Below are 24,108 nucleotides of genomic sequence, written 5' to 3'. Positions count from 1 at the left end.
GTCCCATTGATATTCCTTCCCAAAGCATGCTTTGATTTTGCAGTCTGTGTACTGTTGTACAGTGTACTTAAACCTCTCTAAATGAAAGATGTGTGCAGTTATCTGATTAAAATTCTGTATCTACACCAATTGGCTGTTACTTCTGGTAGCTTACCAAAATGGCTCTCTATGCTGCAGAGATCGTGCATCAGTGTTTTTTAAAAAAAGTATCTTGAACACATATCTTGCTTTCCTTACTCTAGTCAAAATTCTTTGACTGGCCTACTTATTCTAATTGTAAAATTTCTGATTAAATTGTACAGGCTGTATGCAGGTCACAAAGCAGTAAACTAAGTAGAACTGTGAAATGAGAGCTGGCTTTTTTAGTGCACTGAGAATCTAATGCTTATGTAGGAGAAGCTGCTTCCTTTCTGTGTCATTCAAGGCTCCCATGAGTGAGCTCTCAGTGCAGTACATTATACACTTGACCAAAGATGTTTATGTCAGGATCTGCAAGCCCTCTCTGGAGGGAAAATAACTTTTTCACCAGTTGCAACCAACGGCTTCACTTGGCAAAGTCAGCTTCACTCATACTAGCCAGAGAAACAGGACAGATAAGTGAAGCACCAAATGGGAATCTCCGATGCCGTGCCGCACATACAAATATAAAATATGCTTCGGAAATATGGAAGGCTTCCAGGTGAGTTTTACATCCTGCACTTATAAAATGCTCCTGAAGGCTGCAGAGTGTTTCTCATAATTTTAGCACGGCTTGTTTAATGTTTTAAGCTTCCTTTTAAACACTGAAGCAAAAAACTGTGCATGTACCCATCTCAAACTTTTAAATAAGGCATTACTGTCAGGCTTAATCTTCAGTAGCTGGGTAATATTGTCTGGTTTAGAAGTATTAATCCATAGCTGCACTGTAATGTAGAGACTTAAGTGGGGCGTCGTAAGGATACTCAATTCACCATAAAATGATAACAAGACATCTCAGTCAACCCTCTCAACCATGAACTCTGTCTGGCAGATTCATAAAAAGGGATTGTTGTACACAGAGCAAGGTCTCTACAGTGTCCAAACAAATTACACAAGCTGGTTTTGGTAGGGCTGAGTTAGCATTCCCAGATAGTCCAATAAAATATTAAGTATTTGAACAGCTTCTATATAATTTCTTAATATCCTAGGAGGCTTTGTCTTCGCTCCTGGACACAAGGGGTCCAGTTCTGAAAAGAGGCTGCATATGCCTACTTCATGTGGCTAGCATTTAGGGAAAACAGTTTTGTTTTTGTTTTTTCAAAAGATTGACTTGCTTAGGATGTGACCAAATTATAACTCTCTGAGAGCAATTCTTCCTCTCCCTACAATTCCACTTATTATATTCAGTGATTCACAAATTGAGAAATGCTTGCTCTTATAACAGAGGAAACAGGCAAAAATCTATGAAGAGTAGACTTTTAAATGCAAGAGTTTGCAGGGCTTGTGTACCAGAGCAGCTAGGATCAATTTAAAATAGGGGCCAAAGATCAGGCATTCTAGACCGATGTAGGAGCTGGCTCTACAAACGGTATGACTGCCAGTGAAAACTGATGCAATGTGATGCGTGAAAGCAAAAATACTCTGCTTTTGAGAATATCTAACGCTGAAATGAATTACTGCCAGGGAGTTTCTGTGTGACCTCAGATTGTTGTATGACCATGTTCCAACCAGTTTTAAAAAAGCCAGGATGAAGGGCCAAACATATCCAGAATAGAAGTGTCTGACATTAGAAAGATGTTCTATGTGCGGAAAACTCACATGTCTTGGATTTCATTTGGGCAAGGGTTAGGTGCAGCAAGAGCAGCTGCAGTCAAAACTTATCGTTATGGGGAGGCAATAATACTTATTATGAAGCTACTTGAGAGCTACACCTTCAGAAGAAAAGTTTGTCGGCGGAGCAGTAGTCTGCTCTCGGAGACAAGCAAGTATTTTACAACATAGAACTGTAAAAGGGATGGACCCAGAGGAGGTTTAGACCTGTCATTCATAATGGAGAAGAGGTAATTTGGGGGAGTACAAGTATTTGAGGCAGGATGAGGTATTTACATGACCCCGCTGAAAACTAAAGAAAATCATGGCTTCATAATATGATGGCTGTCATCTTTGCAAACACTGAGAGGCCTTCAAAGTATAAAGCATTAGTCTCCAGGACTTAGCTAGAAAGCCTGTCTCTCTAGCTCAAGAGCTATCACATACACATCTTCTGGACTGACCTCTCTTGTTCTATGTTAACACGCTGACAGGTACGTTACATTAACACTGTATATTATGTAGTTGCAGCTTGTAACTCCGTAGCTCAAGCAGTTAATTTTGCACTTAAAGCAGGGATTCAACCTCTTGGTTTGTGAATGAGGGGGTTAGTACAAAATAGTGGATCCTCAAATGTACAGAACTTATGGAGTGCAGAATGAATTTCTGGAGAACTTACAAGTAAATGTGTTAATCAGTTTGAGTTGCAATTTAAAGAGGTCCTTTAAGAAACTTGGCATCTGTCAGTCTCTTCTTCCCAAATGATCTTAACTAGGGCATAATGCAAACACTTTCTATGTAACTGCAATGCATTTAAATCTTATGCATAATTGATATTTTAAGAAACTAAGTGGCAGTTAAGCTAAGTTAATTGCTTCTAACTTCTAGGCCGAGATAACTCAAGTGGGGCCATTGTGACATAGAAGGTAATTCAACCAACAACGCTTCCTCTACAACTAACTTGCAAAGTCTATTGGTTGTAATGAGTTGGTGTGAGGGAGACTGGACACAAGTCTAGAGTTCTCGATGGTAGATTACTTGAGCCAACTGTCACTGCTCTTTAAAAATTCTGTAGCTGCATGCTAGCTTGGGCATCAGTGCTTGAAAGGTTCCCCATGGCATGCGGCCTTGGCTCCACTGTGCATTGAGGCAGCACTGCTAGTGGAAAGGAGGCAGGAGTGCAGGGACAGACACTAGGACTGTATTCTTCCTGCCTGCCTTCACTTAGCACTGGTCTCACTAACACAGCCCCCTAAAAACATGACTACATTGTAAAGGAAGGGCCAGATCTGTTCTGCTTTGCATCACAAGAGCAGCGCAAGCTGCTGTAAATCAGCTTAACAGGCTGGTGCACTCTGGCAGGCTTGCACTGCTCTGATACACCAGTGGGTCCACCGTTAAATAAAACACTATTTTAAGACTGATGCTAGATAGCAAATAAATAGAAATATTGCATGCTGGCGTTCTCTGTTGGGTTTTTTGAGTAGTTAGTCATCATTTGTATGTCACTTTAAAAATATCCCAGGCAAACCGTTGTAATAGAGTTAAAGTTGAATACATATCAGTAACAAAATACTATTGGAATTTTGTAATTATCTCCAAATGAAGCATTATAAAATAATTCTGCCCTGTGGTGATGTCATGAAGAGGGAGGTGGACATGTGGAAAATCTAAATGTTTTTTCTTTAAGACTTGACTTTATTTTGAGACCACAAACCCTAAAATGCCTCATTCATTGTATGGGTATTGCATGCCGTCACTATAGGGTAGGGCGTTAATGTTGGCTGGGTGTCGTAACTATGCACACTTTTTATCTTTATATGCATCTTAATGCTTGGGTTTGGGGAGAACTACAACATCCCTAATGTTATGAAATACACACAGATTAGCAAGAGTGGTATCTAAAGAATATGAAATAGGCCAAAATAATAATCTGAAGTGTGGCTATAAGAAATGTATAGAACCACATCCTTGGCTGGTACTAACTGGCATTGCTCTGAAGTCAGTGGAGCTATGTTAACTTAATCAGCTGAAGATTTGGTCCTTTATTGGTAAAGTTAAAGGAAGCAGAGCAGTGGAGAAGAGCTGGTGTGTCAGATCATTCAAAGAAAATATTTTTCAGGGCTAAGGATGTGACTCTGCAAAGATCTGAGCACCCTCAACATCCTTTGAACATCCCTAATTTGCTACCTGTCTCATTCCTTTTTTCCCCCTCAGCATCTTGAGAAAGGCATGTTACTTAGACTGACTCTGTGGCAATCCTATCCTGAAAGCTGCAATGTTTTGCTCATAATTTACCACAAAAGAAGGATCATTCACTGCCTATTCCACAGAAAAGTGACTTGGTTGTCAGCTCCTCCACATGTCATAAGGGCCTCTCCAAAATAGACATTGGAGAGGAGAGTGTCTGCTGCACTTCTGAGAGCTGCAGCACAGAATTCTCAGCCTAGGGCAGAATGGGGATAGGTGACTTTAAAATATCTTTGTGCCCTCCTAATCCTGGGCTGCTCCAGGGGCTGAAGAGGCCCCCAATATAGTGTAGATACCCCATGACCACCAGAAATATCTAAGATATGGCAAACTCCCTGGGACTGCCCAAGGGGCCCACTGCACAGCCCAGAATCTCTGCCGTGTAGTTTGCTGGTGCCCTGCTCCAGAATGACCCTGCTGCCCCCTACATGCCTCATGTTCCAGAGTTGTAAGGTGGTCCTTGGGAGACAGCTGTACAGCTGTCTTCTGCAGTACCTGAGTTAGGGGAAATCCTTCCCAAGCTGGCTCCAGGGCTCTCAGGGCCCCTTTATACTTCTCTAGACCTTTTATGAGGCGTAAAGGGGCTGGAGCAGGGGTTCCATCCGTGATCTATGCCCTTAGGAGCTCTGGTAAATTAGACAATAATGAGAGAGAAACAAGACACAATGGGGTAGGGAAGGTTGGGGCAACATCACTAAAATTATAGAATCATAGGACTGGAAGGGACCTCGAGAGGTCATCTAGTCCAGTCCCCTACACTCATGGCAGGACTAAGTATTATCTAGACCATTCCTGACAGGTGTTTGTCTAACCTGTTCTTAAAAACCTTCAATGATGGAGATTCTACAGCATCCCTAGGCAATTTTTTCCAGTGCTTAACCACCCTGACAGTTAGGAAGTTTTTCCTCTGTCCAACCTAAACCTCCCTCAAACACTGCCTCAAACAAGGACTATTTCACTGCATGATGGAATAAAGAGGGTGGATTTTATTTGACTAAATGGATGTCTTGGTTAACTTCTTGTAGATGTTGCAGCCGTAGGGTGATGTGGGACAGACTTAAATGAGGTGTGAGGGTTGGGGAAGGGGGGGAAGTTTGCAAATCAGGAAGGACTTTCCAATGTAAGGGGAAGTGTGGAAGAAAGTGCAGGGACACTTATAGGAGATGCAGGTAAATGGGGTATCAAAACAATTGATGGGGGACGAGACAATATAAAAAAAACAGCTCAGATATGAGGAGGGGCGGTTCTGTGTGGCTTTGAAGCACGGACAAGAAGCTTGATCTTGATGCATCGGAGGAGAGGAACCAAGAGAGCAACTGAGTTGATGTGGCCTGGGTCTGGTGCAATGTCCAAAAGGCAGGAGAGTGAAGAATGCTGTATCTTGGGGATTTCTGGGAAAGAGATTTAAGAACTTAAGTGAAAACCCCATGTGAGATGGTGGGGGACAGGAATGTGAAAGGGGTTGTGAAGGATCTTCTCTTCATCCTCTAGCATGAACCATTTGGGGTTTGAACTCCTCAGTCAATATTCATTATGCTTTCTCAGTTGTAAGGTGTGTAATGAAGCAAATGTTATTTAATATATTCCCTTCGTTTTGAGGGAGGGATTTTCCCAAGATATTGCTCTGAGTGCTAGAGGATTTCTGTGCTAATTACAGTGAAGTTTTTGGTAATTATGTCCTAAATATGTCAGTAGGAGACTTGGAGTCAGGCTCATTGTCAGTTGTATGGAGTTGACGGCACTAAGTTTTACAGGGTTTGTTCATTTCATCTTAAACTAATATGGGTCTCACTGCACACAAAGGATACATACATTTCTCTTGCTTTGCTGCTTTAAAAAATTATGTACATGTTGCTCAGTTACTTAATCTACCCTGTACCACACTTTTGCATCTGTAAAATGGGGATAGTTCTAACAGGGGCACTGTGAGGATAAAATCCATTGATTATTATGAGATGCTCAGATGCTATGGTGATGAGGGCCAGAGTACCTAGATAACCCCTAGAAAGTGAACTGAACCTCTTGTGTAAAATGGAGCCAGATTCTGATCTCACAAATTGGAAGTCATAAAATTGAAGCAAATGGAAATATCCAGATGTAAAACAGTGAGAAGGGAATTGGGCCCACGGTGTGCTGCCTGGGATAGGAGAGTCTATCTAATCTCCTTTGTAGTGCTCGGAAGAGATGCTGCTTCTATTGGGGAGATGGACTTTTGCCCCTTATCCACAGTGTTCATGCCCAGCACAGAGCTAATTTCACTCTGGGATCTCAGGAAGAGTGAGACCTTTCAAAAGCTAAAATGCAAACTCAAAATTTGTAATTCCAGCTTGCATCACTATCACAGAATCTCTGTTCAAAATCAGGTCGCATAATTTTGGATCTCCATTGTCATTCCCTTACATTTGGTTCCAGTCAAACCATCATATCACTAGATTGATCTGAGTTTAGAATTCTAAACTTCATTTTCATAACCTGGATCAGACAAAAGGCATCCCCATCATATGACTAAGTCACTGTTTACATTCCATAGCTCAATCACTGAATATATCCAAAGAATGAGTTTGATAATCCCTCTCCTACAGCCTAAACACTTAATGAATCAATGGGAGTTTTGTCAGAGAAGACAATAGGATCAGGTCTAATATTTGCAAATACAGTAGTTAACAGCCAAAGCAAGCAAAGACGAAAAGCTTGACTCCTGTTCACCCCCGCACCACTGTGCTCAGTAAATGAATGTCTGGCTTGCACCACCACCCTTGGGATTTGCTGACTGCTTGTAGACTTTCCCTTATAGGAACTGAGGGAATGTCATGCTCACAGAAGTGTAGGACTGATAGCATTGACTTGAGCCAGGTGCTGTGTAAGCTCTGCAAATGCACCTCAGTCAGTGGGAGCAACACCCTCTGCTATTCTAGTCTTGAACGTCGATAGAGCAGACAGCCAATCACGTCAAATTAAAGCAATGTTTTGTATTTTCAGATAAACATACTGTAAAATGAGGTTGAGGCTCCAAACTTGTATCAACTGTGACCAAAAATTAACTTGATGGGGTTGCAGAGGGCAAATAGTGCCCTAACCCTCTGTGCCACCAAGATCCCTGCACATTATATTGGAACTATAAAGACACAAGTGTGGTCAATCTACCATGCTCTCGACCCCCTGCAAAACACAAGCCTTGTATTAGTCCAAATCACTTGTATTAAATAATAGTGTAGGCCAGGGGTTCTCAACCTTTTTCTTTCTGAGCCCCCCAAACATGCGATAAAAACTCCACAGCCCACCTGTGCCTCAATAACTGTTTTTCTGTGTATAAAAGCCAGGGCCGGAGTTAGGGGGTAGGAAGCAGGGCAATTGCCTGTGACCCCATGCCATGGGGGCCCCCGTGAAGCTAAGCTAAACTGCTCAGGCTTCGGCTTCAGCTGCAGTTGGTGGACTTAGAGTCCTGGACTTAAGCCCTGCACGGCAGGGCTTCGGCTTTCTGCCCTGGGTCCCAGTGAGTCTACTGCCAGTCCTGCTTGGCGGACCCCTGACATCTGCTTGTAGCCCCCTCAGGGAGCCCCAGACCTCTGGTTTAAAACTGCTGGTGTAAACAATTGTGCGCTGGGGGGGGGGATTGGGAGAGGGGATGGAGCTTGTGAGTAACTCACTTAAGAAAGGTACAAGAGTCTGTAAGCACATCGATTCTGGCAAAAAACTGAAATGGTTCCAAGTCCCAGTCTCTCAACCTGACCCGATGTAATTAATACCCCTGTCACATGACAGGTGGGAATGTGTGGCTGTATAACCACAGACTCCCTTAGCTACTGTTACGAAATGTAGTGCTGAAAATACTTCAGTGATTTTAGAAAGAAGCCATTTAAGATTTAACTTTCACTGCTGCTGTTTTGGTGTATGCAAACTGAGTCATATTGTGTGCACCAGTGGAAAAAAATCCCTTAATAAAATCTAAAATCCCTTTACTCTTATTCTCCTCGTTTGAAAAGTTCAGCTAATACATGGAATATTAATTCCGTCTGGAATAAGTACAAACCACTGGAAGGAAAAAATAGCTTGGTTTAAGAAAATCTGGGAAGTACTGGTGATGAGGGAAGGAAAAACTTGCCTAGCCAAAAAGCCTAACACTGGGAAAGATTTTGAAATGTTTACTTTTCCTTGGATGCACAGATAACTCCAGTAGCCAAACCCACGGTAATGCTAATCTGGACTAATTAATGGTAAATAATAGGTATTGGCCCTGACTGACGCAGCGCATTAGTTGTAATGTTCCAGTTCAGACTTCAGGGCAGTTTAATTCTAGCTCACACTGGAATAACAAAGATCAAAGCCAGGCTCATGGTTTAAGTGAATTACCATCTTGCAATAATTTTAGAGAGATGGAAAAAACAAAAAAAACCAGTTGAATAGTCATATCATTGTTGATATTTTAAGGGCTAACAAAGTGCTATACAATTGGTGAGGTGTGTGCTAGTGATTGCAAGGCTAACAAGCAGCCTCTTATTCTACTCAAAGTGACAAGAACAGACGCAACCCTAAAGTACTGCAGCATAAGCATGTCCCTGGAATATAGTGTTTTAGCAAAATGTTTGTATTGTAAAATTACTACTTAGGCAGCACAGATGACCGGTATTTGTCTTCATTGCCAAAAGTTTTTGAGAGACTTGATACAATTAATGTAGAAAATGTGATTGTACTTCATGTTTGTCTGTAGTAATTCTATAAATCTCTTCTGTCTGTGTTCTTGTAGCCGCTTGGGTACCGAAGTAGCTGAAATGAGAAAAAGGCAGCAGTCACAAAATGAAGGAACATCTGCCGTGTCTCAAGCACCTGGAAACCAAAGGCCCAACAACACATGTTGCTTTTGTTGGTGCTGTTGTTGCAGCTGCTCATGGTATGTCCCGTAGTGTACTTGGTATCATATCCAACACAGGTAAACAAAGAGAGTGAAAACTGCCAGTTGCTGGGAATGTATGGAATTCTCCGAGAGTCGCTCTGCTGAAAGTCAGACTTCATTTTTCGACACAAGAATTTTATTAAATAGTTCTCTGCTCTTTCTGGGCCGCTTGTGTTGCAGATGAGGGAGTGGGCATTGAAAATACGACTTTGATTTTGCCCCCTCTCCAAAGTTACTATCATAAAATGAGGAAGTAGCGGGTGTAAAACTCAGGTGGGCAGATGATCTTGAAAATGTCTTAATTTTACATTTAAGACACTCTTGTTTCAGTTTGTATTTTTTAGTATTTAAATTGTTCCCTCTAAACTATAAGAAATGTTTCAGAACACTTTGTCTTTGCATTCATTGGGCGGTAAATGGGCAGAAATGAGAACTATATAGAGCTGCAGCAATTTAGTTGTTCAATTAATAAATTGTTAACTAAATTCTCTAGTCTGAGAACATTAAAAAAATGGATTTCCACTGTGATCTTTCAACTAGCAAAAAGCACTATTTTAGCAGGGAAAGTCATTGCTACTCAGCTATTCTTAAAGGAACACTTGGATTGCGGAGTTTGAAGCTTAAGTCTATGAAATAACTTCAGTTAATCATTTCGCTGCACTGTATGTCTAAGGTGTCTGTTGCCGTAATATAGAAGGCTCCAATTTATATACATGCTTAACTTTACGCACATGGCTAGTCCTAATGTAGCATAAAGCTACTCTCAGAATTGTTCAGGGCCTATGCAAAGATATAATCATCTGAGTGTTTTTGGATTGGCCATTCTGTGTACATCTCTCCGATTTTACACTTAAGTCAGCCATTTGCTCCTTTTCCTGCATCTAAAAATGCACATCAGAGGGTACCAAATATCACAATGGCACAGCCTCTTCTGAACCTCTTCCCTGCCACGTCCTCCTCTTTGCCACAGGAGCAGGAACAGAACAGCACAAACTTCCAGCTCTCACAGAACCAGAGGATCCATGGGAACAAGAAAGAGTGAGTGAGGACATGCTATTAGGAAGCTATCCTGCTTCTTGCTATATGTTCACTCCATACAACACAGAGAGGCTTGAAGGCTCTTAAATGTGAAGACAAGCACTGAGCTGCCTCTGCTCTCCTCTGGCCTGTGTAAAGGGTATGCGGGGCCATAAGTATCAACTTTGCTTATGGATCTTTATAGGCTGCACTGGGATAGATATTTGAATAATCAGTTCTCCTCACACATCCTTAGAGCTTTGTTTCCCTTGGAGAGCCTTCAGGGTAGTATGCAGTTCCCATACATTTGAACAGCTTGTGCATAGTCAATCGAGATATGATCCATCATTGCATTACAATGTTGGGTGTACTCTCAACTGCTTTTGTAGAAGTGTTTATTGCTGATCATATCCTGACGTTTTTTCTGAATGTGGACTTGATTGTGCATGAAGAACTGGGTAAGCCTAGTTTCCATCTTAAAAGTAAAGTCTAACAGGCTAGCTTGAGGGATGTAGTGGAAATGCCATTGCTTGTGATTCTTAAAACTAACCTGAACAATACAATGGTGAAAATAAATCCTGCACGGGCAGAATGATGACCTAATGGGTCTCCCATCTCTAACTTCTGAATCTGTGATTGAAGCCCAAAGAAGGTGTGGGAGGGGTTGAGGGGGAGTCATTTCTGAAAGGCAATTTTGGCCCTTTTAGAACTTGAGTCAAAATGAAATATTTGTTTTGGTGTGGAATTTGTCTTGTGAGCTTGTTTATGGCTACAAGGAGCCAGCATGCTACTTTCTTTCTCTCACTCACTGTCTCTAATAGCTTTTATATATATAAAAAGACTACATGAGAAACCTGACTTGCTGATTATGGTTGCAGGCAAGAAATTCTCTGGAGCCATATTATGCAGGAAGTCATATTAGATTATCATAACAGACTATGCTGGCCTTAAACCTACCCAGACTCTCCCCAGTTCCATCAGTTCTTATATCTGGAGTATTATGAATCTCACCAGATGGCTTTATGGAGACGTTGTTGGGTTCATTACTGGTGACAATGCTCTAATAGAACCTGCCAGTACTGATGCTGTTGGCTATTTCCAGCTCTGCCAGCAACATGTGTGACGTTAGACAATTCAGATCGCTTACCCTCTCTGTGCCTCAATCTCCTTGCTGTTAAAAAATAAGTACAATACTTGCCCACCTCAGAGCATGGCTTGCGCAGCTTATAATGAATGCTTTCACTTTTGTCAATAACAAGGCTGTATCTGTTCAAGGTGCTAGTTCATTAGCTGACAGCTCTGGACAAGTCATTACAGTTCTAAAAATATCCTAGCGAGTCATGTGATATTTCAGTTTTCTTTCATTCCACCCAGTGTTAAAGTCAAATGAGGATTAAGACTCTGTTTACATAGCAACTTAGTCAAATACCCACACCTTTGTTTGTGGAAATAATATCTTTCCTAATAGAGAACTTGTTAGCAGCATTAGGTCTTTATTCAGAAAGCTATTCCGTGTACCTTCTGAGAATGATTAGTTATGTTGTGGGTTATATTTTTTAAACTATGTATTTTTTAAATAAATGGCACCTGTTAATTTTGGAAGCTATTTCCAATAGCACTGGAAGTCTAGTGGTAATAAGCATTAGCAATTTAAAGGGTGCTGGTCATAGGGGCAGGAATTAGAGGTGCGGGGAGTGCTGAAGCACCCCCAGGTCTCTGCTCCTGGCCCCGCCCGGGGCTCCACGCCCAGCTGCTGGCCCCCTGCCCGGGGCTCCACTTCTGGCCACTGGCCCCATGCTGCCCCCAGCTGTGGCCCCAGCCTCAGCCCCCTTGCCCCTATCTGCATCCTCCCCTCCTGGAGCCATGGCCCCACTCCTGGCCCCAGCTCTGGGGGCCTGGGGCACAGACAGGGTAAAGGGGGGCATGAGGTAAAAAGTTTGGGGACCATTGCTTTACAGTTAGCTGACTCTCTGCACCCCCACTATAAAAAGTGTTCCAGCGTCATTGGTGTGGGTTGTCAATGCTGGCTGTTACAGGGAGAGGTGGGAGAGAAACTGTCCCTTTCTGTTAACCATTTCACTCCAAATAAAAACACATTCCTAGAGTGCAAGGCTGGAATGGACCACTGTGATCATCTAGTTTCGCTTCCTGTGTAATACAGGCCATAGAACTTCCCCAAAATAATTCCTCTTGAACTTGAGCATCTCTTAAAAAAAAAATCCAATGTTGATTTGAAAATTGCCAGTGATGGAGAATCCAGCACAACCCTTGGTAAATAGTTCCAGTGGTTAATTATTCTCACTGTTAAAAATGTGTGCTTTATTTCCATTCTGAATTTGTCTAGCTTCAGCTTCCAGCCATTGGATCGTATTATACCTGTCTCTGCTAGATTAAAAAGCCTATCATTAAACATCTATACCCCATGTAGATACTTGCAGACTGTAACCAAGTCACCCCTTACCTCCTTGAATCTACCACTGGAAGGTATCTTTTCTAATCATTTAAGCCCCCTGCATTCCCAGGGCTCTTCTCAGAACCTCCTCTAACCTACCAACATCCTTCAATTGTGGACACCAGCAATGGACACAGTATTCCACCAGCAGTAGCACCAGTGCCCAACAGAGGTAAGATAAGCTCTCCACTTCTACTTGGAGTTCCCCTGTTTATGCATCCAAGGATTGCATTAGCCCTTTTGGCCACAGTGTCTCACTGGGAGCTCATGTACCGCTGATTTGTCCAACGTGACCCCCAAGTCTCTTTCAGTCACTCTTTCACCTCCGTCATGTAAGTACGGTCTATGTTCTTTCACTCTAGATGGATGCATTTACAGTTAGCCATATTCAAATGTGTAGTTTGCTTACATAGAGCTTACCAGGCAATCCAGATCGCTCTGTATCAGTGACCTGTCCTCTGAAATATTTACCACTCTCAATTTTTGTGTCATCTGCAACCTTTAGCAGTGGTGATTTTATGTTTTCTTCCAGGTCACTGATAAAAATTTTAAATAGTGCAGGGCCAAGAACTGATCCCTGGGGGATCCCACTAGAAGTAAACCCACTCGATGATGATTTCCCATTTACAATTGCATTTTGAGAGCTATCAGCTAGCCAATTTTTAAACTATTTAACATGCGCCACGTTAATTTGGTGTTTGTTGTAATTTTTTAATAAAAATGTTGCACAGTACCCAGTCAAACGCCTTGCAGAAGTCTAAGTATATTACATCACCACGGTTACTTTTATCAACTGAACTTGTAATATCATTAAAAAAATACCAAGTTAGTTTGACAAGACCCACTTCATATAAAACAATGTTGATTGGCACCAGCTCTATTACCCTCCTTTACTCTATTAATCAAGTCCCATATCAGCCACTCCATTATCTTGCCCCGGATCGATGTCAGACTGACAAGCCTATAATTACCAAGTATCCCATTTACCCTTCACAATATAGGTGCAACATTCATTTTTTTTCCTGTCTTTTGGAATTTCCCCAGTGTTCCAAGACTTAGTGAAAATCAACATTAGTGGTCCAATGAGATCCTCAGCCAACGCTTTTTAAAATTCTTGGATGCAAGTTACCTAGGTGCGATTATTTTAAAATGTCTAACATTAGTAGCTGCTGTTTAATGTCCTCCAGAGTTACTATTGGAATGGAAAGAATCTTATCCTATGATATGACTACATCTTCTGTTTTTCCCCCAAATACGCAACATAAATATTTATTGAACCGTTCTGCCTTTTTGGTGTTATTATTGATAATTCTACCATTTCCATCTAATAATGGACCAATACAATTGTTAGGATTCTTTCAGTTCACAATATACTTAAAAAACTCCTTCTTATTGTCATTAATTCTGCTGACCATCAAATTCTCCTTGTATCTCTTTGATTCCCATATGAATTTTCTACAATTCCTGGCTTCTGATTTACATTCATTACTACCAACTTCCCCTTTCATCCATTTGTTATATACATATATATGTAATTGAGTTGTTTGGTTGGTAGGTTGATCACTGCATTTGCTTCTCCTCTAAACCAGTTAGGTGTTTTTAACCAGTATGACCTTCTTCCTTGATTGTGGAATTATAGCTTTTGGGGCATCTAGTAAAGTGTTCTTGAATAATTCACAATTATCACACACACTTTTTCTGGTTTAAATTCTTCCTCTAAGTTGATTTCTCTCATAATTAATTTCAGCTTTGTGAAATTGGCCATTTTAAAGTCCCAAATGTATATAATTAGTTTGGACTTTATTCTTTTTGCACATTAGAAATGTGATCAAATTATGATCATTTGTACCTAAACTACCATTAATGTTTGGTTCTGTAATCAATTTCTCTTTCTCTGTCAAGACAAGGTCCAATATAGAAATCACAGATGTTGGCTACAAAGCTTTTTGAGTTAGGAAATAGTCATCTATAACACTCAGAAATTCCAAAGATGTTTTAATACTGGCAGCATGAGATCCCCATATGTCACTCAAATTGAAATCCCACCTCCCCAATCACTCAGCTTTTTTCCCCTATGCTTGATAGTTAGGTGCGCAAGCAGGCGGTCATCCTGTTCCCTAGCGTGATTTGATGGTCTGTAACAGACACCAATTACTACCCTATCTTGTGCTTTATCTGTTAGGATATTGATCCATAAGCATTCAAGAACATTTTCTTCTGAGTTAGCAATGACTTGGAAACAGATGATGCCACTTTTGACATAGTGTCATTCCTCCTCTTGATCCTTTTACCCACTTGATCCTTCCTAAAGCGGTTAAAATGGATGGCTATAACATTCCAGTCATGTGACTCATCCCTCTAGGTTTTGGTGAAACTACCTAGATCAAACTTATGTTCATAAATGAGCAATTCCTCTCGTTTGCTATCCAGGCTCTTAATACTGGTGTGAACATAATTAAAAAATTTATTCTCTTCATATCCTTTGGTTCCTTGATCAATTTTGTTCTCAAATCTCATTTTTGTGCTAATTGAGCGCTCATACCTTTCTGCCTTTTACCGTCCCCTTTTATTGTTAATTTAACACCCTCCTGACTATCTAGCCAGCCTGTCCCCAAGGAGATTGGTCCACCTTCTATGGGGAGACGGGACTGTATAGTTTGGATGGCCTCCACCTCAGCAGGAGGGGAAACCAATGTTCCACAAAACCAAAACTCTCCACCCTACACCACTTACCTAGCCAGTGGTTCACTTCCAGAATCTTCTGCCTTCTGTCTTCATTCACTCACAGGACAGGAAGGATCTCCCTGAAGATTGTTTGAATATGATTTTTCTTCAGCACCCTTCCCTGAAGTCATCTGTTGCCTGAAGTCATCCGAGATGTACTGTCATTAGTGCTGATAAGAACCATCACAAATGGATCCTTTCCCATCAACTTCAAAAGCTCATCCAATCTTAGAGTGATATCTCATGTCTTGGCTCCAGGAAAACAATACATCATCCTAGTGCATGCCTGTCTCTTGCAGAATGTTCATTTGATTCTTCTTAGTATAGAATCCCCAGCAAGGATAGTCTGTCTTCTTGGATAGTTAAAGATTCTTTGTGGGCAAACTTGCTGTGTTGTCAAATGTACAGTAGCTAGAATGTCTTAATGCTCTATGGAATGGTGGTAGCACAGCAAGAAACCTGGAGAACCAGAAATGAAAGGCTTAGCCAACATAAACCACTTCATTTTTCGACTGGCCCTAGAGATGCAAAACTTACAACAAGTAAAGACTGAGGATGATTAACTTACCCTGTCAGGAGATTAAGTTTTTTGGTGTTGTCTCCACGCTGTGGGAACTGCATGCCTAGCTCTTATACTAACTAATCATTTTTAGCTATAGTTGGCAGTTAGGGTATTGGATCCTTATATGCCAATAAATACACATACTCGTTACATACCTACTTTCTTTAACAGTCCCTTGTTTCCACTTAATACCTAGCAGAGCAGTCACAGAGCCAACTCCTTTCTGTCATGTTAGTATAAATATTTGTAAATTGCGTAGTTCAAAACATTATAAATCTGAACACATATACGGAAGTTAGCTGTCTTTCTACTTTTAGTTGGTTTCTGCTGAGGTTTTACCCAAGTTGGCAGGTGCATCTAAAGGATTTTAAAAGGTGTTCCTCGTGAATTTAGCAGGACAACTTGCACCTTTGAAAGATACTCTGCCAAAGTATGATGTCTGCAAATCCCTCTTCCTTCAACACCAAAACCAAAAGATTTGGTCCAAGATCTGCTCCTGCAAGAGAACCTGGTAACATGAGTTGGGAGACCTTCTAAGATGGCTTCCCCAGGAAAGAGTAAGCTAGCCACAAAGCCGTCCTTGGTCCTGAAGCTTGATACAAATTCCCAGGCTGAAAGGCCTTATCTGTTTTTTAAAGCCTTCATTCAAACAGCTTCTGAAGGTATCTCCCGAACCCTCCTCTTCTGGAAATTGGAAAGGCACCACTCATGTCAACATTTCTGACTTTGGAGATTTAGAATGGAAAAGAAATTTGGACACTACTCCATTTTATTACATTACTCCATTTTATGGGAGTGGGAGGGGAAAGGGGAGAAGTTGATTTTTAAAAAAAAATGTTGAATAGAAATTGTTCCATTTCAAACCCTGCTAAACAAACTCAGAATAGTTCACAGTTCTTTTTTTCCATTTTTTGATCAGGTCTAATGCCTTGATGGAAACATCACCTCTCTTCCATGGGAATTAATTCATTCTAGGTCACAATGGGCTTAGCTGGTTCAGTTCATGCCTCTTACCTCCATGGGCCAGTCTTGTTAGATCTGTGTCAGAGTAACTATAAGGGAGTGCACCTGAGCTTCCCTTCTCAAGCAAAATTCCCAATGAAACCAGTAAAATCTGAATAAAACTCACAATCTGGGCCTAATTCTCACACTATGCAGAAAATGTTCTTGTGCAGACAGTCTTCTAAATTATCTTCTCTTTGGATCCATTAACTCAAAGGAGAGTGAGTTTGTGGGGAGGGTGAGAAAACCTGGATTTGTGCTGGAAATGGCCCAACTTGATTATCATACACATTGTAAGGAAAGTGATCACTTTAGATAAGCTATTACCAGCAGGAGAGTGGGGTGGGAGGAGGTATTGTTTCATGGTCTCTGTGTATATAATGTCTTCTGCAGTTTCCACAGTATGCATCCGATGAAGTGAGCTGCAGCTCACGAAAGCTTATGCTCAAATAAATTGGTTAGTCTCTAAGGTGCCACAAGTACTCCTTTTCTTTTTGTGAATACAGACTAACACGGCTGTTACTCTGAAACCTGTCAAAGTTTCTAGGTCACTAGACAGAGCTGCCTAGCAAACATTCTCTTTTTGCATCACAAGACTTGGGGGACAAGGCAGAGATTTAACTACTTGAAACACCTGAAAACTGGCCCCACTCAAGGTTCTTCAAACTACTTAAAATGGGAAAACTGAACTTTCAGCATTTGGACAACCAAAAAGAAGACATTCTGACTGTTAGAGTACTCTTTTCGTGCCTTAATTGGTTAAATTAATGGTACTTCAGCAATATTCCAAACACTTGTCCTAAGAAAGAAAGAAAGAAAGAAAGAAAGAAAGAAAGAAAGAAAGAAAGAAAGAAAGAAAGAAAGAAAGAAAGAAAGAAAGCTGGTACCACAACAGGGTACAGGGTACCACAAAGGGAAACAGCAGATGGGGGGAAAACATGTATAATCCTCGAGTGTAACATTAAAAATAAACATGCTCACTCTTCAATCATCATTCGGCAGGGGCAAGGATTTTTCCTTCTGATTTTACTGGAGCCTTATGAATATTTAGTGCTTGTAACAGGGCTAGAAACAGGTGGCTCTGTGCACACTGTTTACACAACTCTCCTAGGGCATCGCAATCTGCCTTGCAAACCTTTGGACCTGGGCCCTGCCTGATATACTGTGCCAGAATGTGTTCTGGTTTAATGAGAAGGGCAAACTTCCAGCAATTAGTAGCCTGAGATTAACAAACACTTCTCATGTGTGATTTAAGCAAGAGAGAGATCTGGGCTGAAGAACTTCAAAGATAACACCCAAGAAAATGACAGATCATTGCCCAGCACCTTATTGTCACTTACACCAGTGCAATGTGGGTGTAAAATGGTACTATTCTGACTAGTAGTACTTCATATCCACTCTGTGCTTGTGTAAATGATTACACAAGGTAGGGATGGGTGTTCACTTGGGTACCAAGTGCATTACTTAACTACTTAAGTAACTATTCCACCATAACTTCAGAACAAGAGTGAATTATTTGATTTGGGTTTTTTTTGGGGGGGTGGGGGGGCATTTAAAGCTATTCCACTTGTGAATTTGAGTTTTGATTCAGATGAATTGGAGAATCAAGAATAGGAATCTAATATATAGGAATATAGAACAGACACTATAATGCAGTACTCTAGGAAATTGTTGCACTGTTATTGGCCAGTTGTTAGGGTAGTGGGGGGAAGGGGTGTGTTTCTGAAACTGTAACCTAATTTTTCTGACCTCAAAAGTTCACATTAGTTCTGAGATGCATTGAGGTTTGTGTCTGTATTTACTGTGACTTGTCCATCTGTGGTAACCCAGTAAGGATGGGCTGAGGGGAAAAACCTAAATATATGAAATTAGCAGGTAGTCCATAACTTAAACTGAAGTGTCACAAAAGAAAATGGAAAGACCTTTATGTACACAATAGTGCTAAATTCAGAATCCCCATCATTCTGATAGCAAAGTCCCAGAAAATAAGAGGGAGAGCTGAAATCCCCCACAATGAAAATCTGATGGGCCCCATTTGAAACCAACAATTGGACATTGCTGGGAAAATTGGGGTGCAAAAAAATCAGACCCCCTGATTTGAAGAGTAAATACGTGGGGTCACATGACCCTTAATCTTCTTCAGCGACACCTAAGCTGCTGGCAGTAGTTTCTTAGAAGGAGAGCTAAGACTAAACCAAGTTAATTTTAGAAAATGATCTTGATTCCAGCCTGTTGCAGCACCATTTATGCATGTAGGGGTAGCTGACCTTGAGGAGAAATGCAACCCTGAGAGGAAGGCAAGGAGTGGAGGTACCCTCTCCATCAGAAGAGGGTAGCTTGAAGACCCTCAGGGAGATGTGCTGATTCAGCACATCTTGCTGGCATCCTAGCCCTCCCTCTTCACATCCAACCTCACCTACCTTCTGGGCAATGCCATTCAGCTCTAGGACTGGGGAGTACGGGCTGTGGGAGGCTTGAAGTGTTATAGTCCTGTCACGGGTGGACTTTCTGCCACCAGGACAGATGAGCAAAGTTGTGTTGCTGGAAAAGAAACTGGAGAGCTAGGGCACCTGAGTCCTGCTCACATTGCAGTTCGTGTGAATTTCAGGGGGTAGGAGTGTTGGCCCCATGTCAGTCCAGAACATATTGTGAAGAAGCTTTGTCTTCTCCTTTCACATCTGACTTTTATATAGCTACACAAAGATGCATTGACTTTAGACCCTGGAAAAAACACAAAACTGCTGCAAGGGGAGAGGCTTAACATAGGCCTAAGTTGAAAATAAAATGGGAACTAGGACACTCTGTATGGTACCTTAAAGGAGCAAGGGGAATTTTTGTAAGTTTTCCATTTTATTCAACAGTGGCATATAACAGGATATTAAATATTTAAGTTTTATCAGGAGAAATTCTTACCCAAATAAGACACTGGTTCCTAACTGAAAGGGAAAAGGTACTGGCTCCAGTCAATTTGTTAGCAGCATAGCTTCAAACTGGTAAAGGTTTATCATGTAACTATGTATTATTCCAAATCGGTTTAAAATGTCAGTTGAAACAGGAATAAATGTCTAGGGCTTTTAAATAAAAAATGAGGATAGATCATGGAAATGAGTCTCTGTAGGCTAACTCCTAGTAGATAAAACCCAGAAGATGAAGAATCTTCTGTTAAAAGTAGGCCAGTCACTCATCAAGGCAGAAAAAAGGAGATGACAGTCTTATCTAGTCATCTTAATATGATTCAAAAATACAAACGCGTGGCCAGATGGCAGCATTCGTGATTATAAACTAGGTACTGGTACTACCCCCCTCCGTTGGGTGCCCTCAACTCCCTTTGACATCTCTGTGTTGGGAGCACATGCTGGCTCAAAGACTGGGCTCTTCGCTCTATGGAAAATTTGAAAAATAGCAATTAAAGTCCATTGTGAAACAGTGCAAACTTCTCTCTATATCCATACAGACTTCTGTGATGATCACAACCCAGCAGTGTGTTTAAAAATAAATAAAAAATGAACGGTTGAATGAAAATGAAGGGGTAACATCCCTAATTTGCCTTGAAAAGAGTATAGGCAGGTGTATAAACACTCATACTCAACTCTGCCAATGCACCTCGGTCCTAAATAGCAACACCTCTGCTTTTATCCGGTCTTGAACCTCTCTCTCTTTCTAGAGACTATCTGTACTAAATTGTGTGGTGGCTATTTTATATGCTCCTCTCTGTAGGTGACCTACGGGAGGTTTCAATATGTATCTCTGGAAGTGGAAGACTGAAAGTCTGTCTTAACCATTTAATCTGTTATTTCAAAATCATAACAAAATAGAATGCAATGCTGTGCAAAATCAGTTTAATCCTATTTATTAAGGAAGTATATTCTTCAATATCATAATAGGAATCTTTATAAAAAACATAGACTCCCTAAGCCAAAAACTTAATAATGCTTTTGAATAAAACTATGAGAGCTTAGCAGGAACATTCCTGTCATATCTCCCCATTGTGAAAGAAGCAACAAGAGTGTAACAAGCTGGTGGCCTTAGCAAAGCTAACTCTCGTCATGCGCTTGGCAACTTGCTAATGGGCTCCAATTCTCCACTGCCTTATACCTTGGATAGTCATTCACCCTGTGCAAAGCAAATGTAAGTGGCTATACAAAGTGTAAGGCAGCAGAGACCTGAGACCCAGTGTGCACTTGTTGGAATAGCATTGGAATCACTAAAGTCACCTGCCAAAAGACTACTCCAAACCACTCTGATGGTGAAGCTTCTGTTCACCTCGTGTCCCTTTAAATTAGTATCCTTTCTAGTTCTCTGGGTCCTAGACGACAGGTGCCTTTATGCCTTTCAAATATACTAATCACTTGTAGAATAGCTGCAGTCAGTACTAAGGTCTCTGGAGCATGTCTAGAAACTACACATACCCACTGCATGCAACAGAATATAAAGAGCAACAATATTTTGAAAGAAGAAATTAAACTGACAGGGAGACAAGTGGACTGATTTGGTGAGTTGGTGGGACGGGGATCAGAGTACGGTAAGGGCACCCCAAGTCCAGTATTTGCCTACGGCATGAACCAGAGGCCAGCCCTGCTGTAGTGAAATAGAACCAGAATAATTCCATTAAAAATCAGTGATAAGAGGATTTAGCACACCAGATTGCGGTCGTGGATTTCTTAAAGTGCACTCGACATTTGAGACTAAAATAGGATGCTTTTTCTGAGAGAAGACTAAAAGTTCCCAAAATATTGATTTAATAGCTTCTGCTGTAAATACCATATGAAAGCAGTGTGATTTCTTTATGATTGAGGTCCGTTGAAAATTTTTTCCTTCCATCAGTGTTCACTATGAAATTCTGGGAGGAGAAAGACAACTAGGAAATAAGCAGGGTTTAGTAAAGCCCCCTTGTGGACAGTGTTGTATCACTAGACCTTTTAAAATGCTTGTGTGCTTTTGTATGTCCTCAAGTTCACACTTGTCATCAATGACCTCAAAATGTATCTCCCACCATTACCCAGGAGAAACAGGTATTTCTTAATTTAAATTTTGTTAAAATAGCTCCCAAACTGTACCATTTAACTCAAATCTTTCTCTATAAACATGATCATAGTGACTGTAAATTACCTGAAAAAGACTAAACTCTCAATCTGAATTTTTATTAAAGCTAATGTTAAAATTATATAATGCACAGGTTGAGGGAATTGCATTGGTACATCTGGGTATAGGGCTTAAATTATTCAAAAGTACAAAGTATGCTTTAAAAATCATAAAATACATATAGTACATAATCAACAATAACCCAAACGTAGATTGATAAATTTAATTATACAGTTTAGGTGTCAGCATCCAAATATTAGGATACATCAGTCATGAAAAGTTTTACAGAGAGTTGGTTGTAGAAAGCAAATATAGCAATGAGTGGAGATTGTCCCTCAGTCATTGAACATTTAGGACTGGTTGTCCCTCAGTAAATACAGTACATCAGAGAAGTATTTATCTACGTATTGCCCTTAGCCAGAAGTCCAAGAAGTAATAATATACTGGCACATATGGAAAAACAACATCAAAACCTGAAAATAAGTGCATATTTCTAAGTAGAACAAACTATTAGGATGCTGTACCACATCGGCACCTAGGCTCATACCTGACAGCATGGTACCAAGTTGAGTGTAGAGGTGCCATACTACAGAGAAAGGGGTCCCTTCTCCACATCTTTAGCTATCTTGGCAGCAGAGAGATTCCAGAGCACATTCAGAGCTGAGGTGGGAAGAGATAGAATTTCAGAGTTTTGATCAAAGTTCCTTAGTAAAATACAGTCTAATACTACGGCTGCTAACTGTAGCTTGGTGCATAATGTTTGCTGTGTCTGCCTCCATGGCAGCAGCACCACCAGCATCTAATGACATCTTCATGGATTTGAGATGCTGAGAGTATGAAAGGCTCCACTTAAAACCAGATTTTCTTATAATATAAATTTCTGTTATCTAAGTAGGAAAATGCATATGAATGTACCGAGCAATATATTCTTCCCTACACTCTTATTAAACTCATATTCTATAGAAGTACATAGATTGTATACTGCAATAACAAATATATGGTACCAACACGACTTCATATTAAAACTAAAACACTGTCTAAATCAAGGAAATTCACAATAGAGGCTAAAACTCTCTCCTCTATTAATTCCATTGTAACTAGTTTATTGAAAGACTTGCAGAATCTCATGCAAGACCACATTACCCCTCCCTACCCCCAGGTTTAGGAAGACAATTCAACAAAACTTCTTGCTTTTGTGGGTTCTGTTAGGGTGAGGAGGTATCCAATAGAGACTATACTTCAGTTTGACATGTAGAAATAAAAGGCATGATCCTACTCTCCTTGAAGCCAATTGACAATCTCTCACTATCCTCAATGGGAAGAGAAGAGTAAGTCAAATTATATTTGAGAGCTTGCTCAGGGAACATGAGCCAAAACTAATTGCATGCTAATACAATGAAACCTGCCTCAAGCTACCTGCTAGGTTTTGCCTAGTAGGAGGTGACCTTTAAAGTTTATAAAACTTTTCTAAAAATCATGGAGACTCTTAACTGCATGCTGAAGACTGACTTGCCTGTTCATGGTGATGTGCATGTTCATGCATATTTCACTGTCTGAATTGCTGTCTTCTAGCAGGTGGCCAACAAGCCTTTTTGAATAATACACTAGTGATTGTGGAAGACAAAACATATATGTACAAAACTACAACAAGCCACAGACCCAAGTGATCATGGACATCAGTGTTTGGCCCTTGAATGTACATTAAAGGGTAGTATCCTGACTGGTAACCTCATGTTAAGAGGGAAGAAGCTGAACAGCTTAAATATATAACCTGTAAAGAGACCTTCCTGAGAAGAATTAAGCAAAAATAACTGATCAGGAGTGAAATACATGACACTTTGTTTTAAAAAATGCTTTGCTCAGCTGTCCTCCTAGTGAGTGAGTGAAGTTTCCTAGTTTAGTTTTCAGACTATTAAAATCTAGCAGATTTTTCTGCAGTCTCCAGAGCAGCAACTCCAGGAAGAGACTCGCTCAGCCCAGGATGGTGCATGCACAGTCTGGTCAGCAAGTGGGATCTGTCAGGAGCTGGCTCATGCTCAGTGCAGATAGGCCCTCCAGAAAATTAAGCTGCTGAACTCTTAACAAGTCTTTACTGAGCATGTCTGAACTTAAATTTTCAGAGGCTCACAATTTGCCCAAAAGGGGGCATATTTTCAGAATGCAAAAGGCACATCCCTGACACCAGAGGAATTTCCGACCATCAACAACCCACTAAACTTCTAGTTCCTGTTTCAACGTACCGAGGTGCCAGAGCTTCTCAGTGAAACGATTGTAGGATTTTTTTTTAACATGGGCAAATATATAGTTTCCCCTGTAATTGTTTGGAGAAACTGGTTTTTGCTGAAACTTTCCAGGAAAAGT

General features: G+C 40.8%; 1 protein-coding gene across 3 annotated transcripts in view; it reads left to right on the top strand.

Moving 5' to 3' along the window:
• Positions 1-24,108, top strand: part of RGS17 (regulator of G protein signaling 17) — an 80,264-nt gene that overhangs the window by 44,245 nt on the left and 11,911 nt on the right. For all 3 annotated transcript variants that reach the window (XM_073335230.1, XM_073335231.1, XM_073335228.1), the window contains exon 2: positions 8,762-8,905. In XM_073335230.1, coding sequence (XP_073191331.1) covers positions 8,787-8,905 — 119 coding nt within the window. In that variant the 5' untranslated portion in view covers positions 8,762-8,786. The remainder of the gene's footprint in view (positions 1-8,761; positions 8,906-24,108) is intronic.

Source organism: Lepidochelys kempii, chromosome 3, assembly GCF_965140285.1.
Source record: "Lepidochelys kempii isolate rLepKem1 chromosome 3, rLepKem1.hap1, whole genome shotgun sequence".
In the NCBI taxonomy this organism is placed as follows: domain Eukaryota; kingdom Metazoa; phylum Chordata; order Testudines; family Cheloniidae; genus Lepidochelys; species Lepidochelys kempii.
This window is presented reverse-complemented; position numbering and strand designations above follow the sequence as displayed.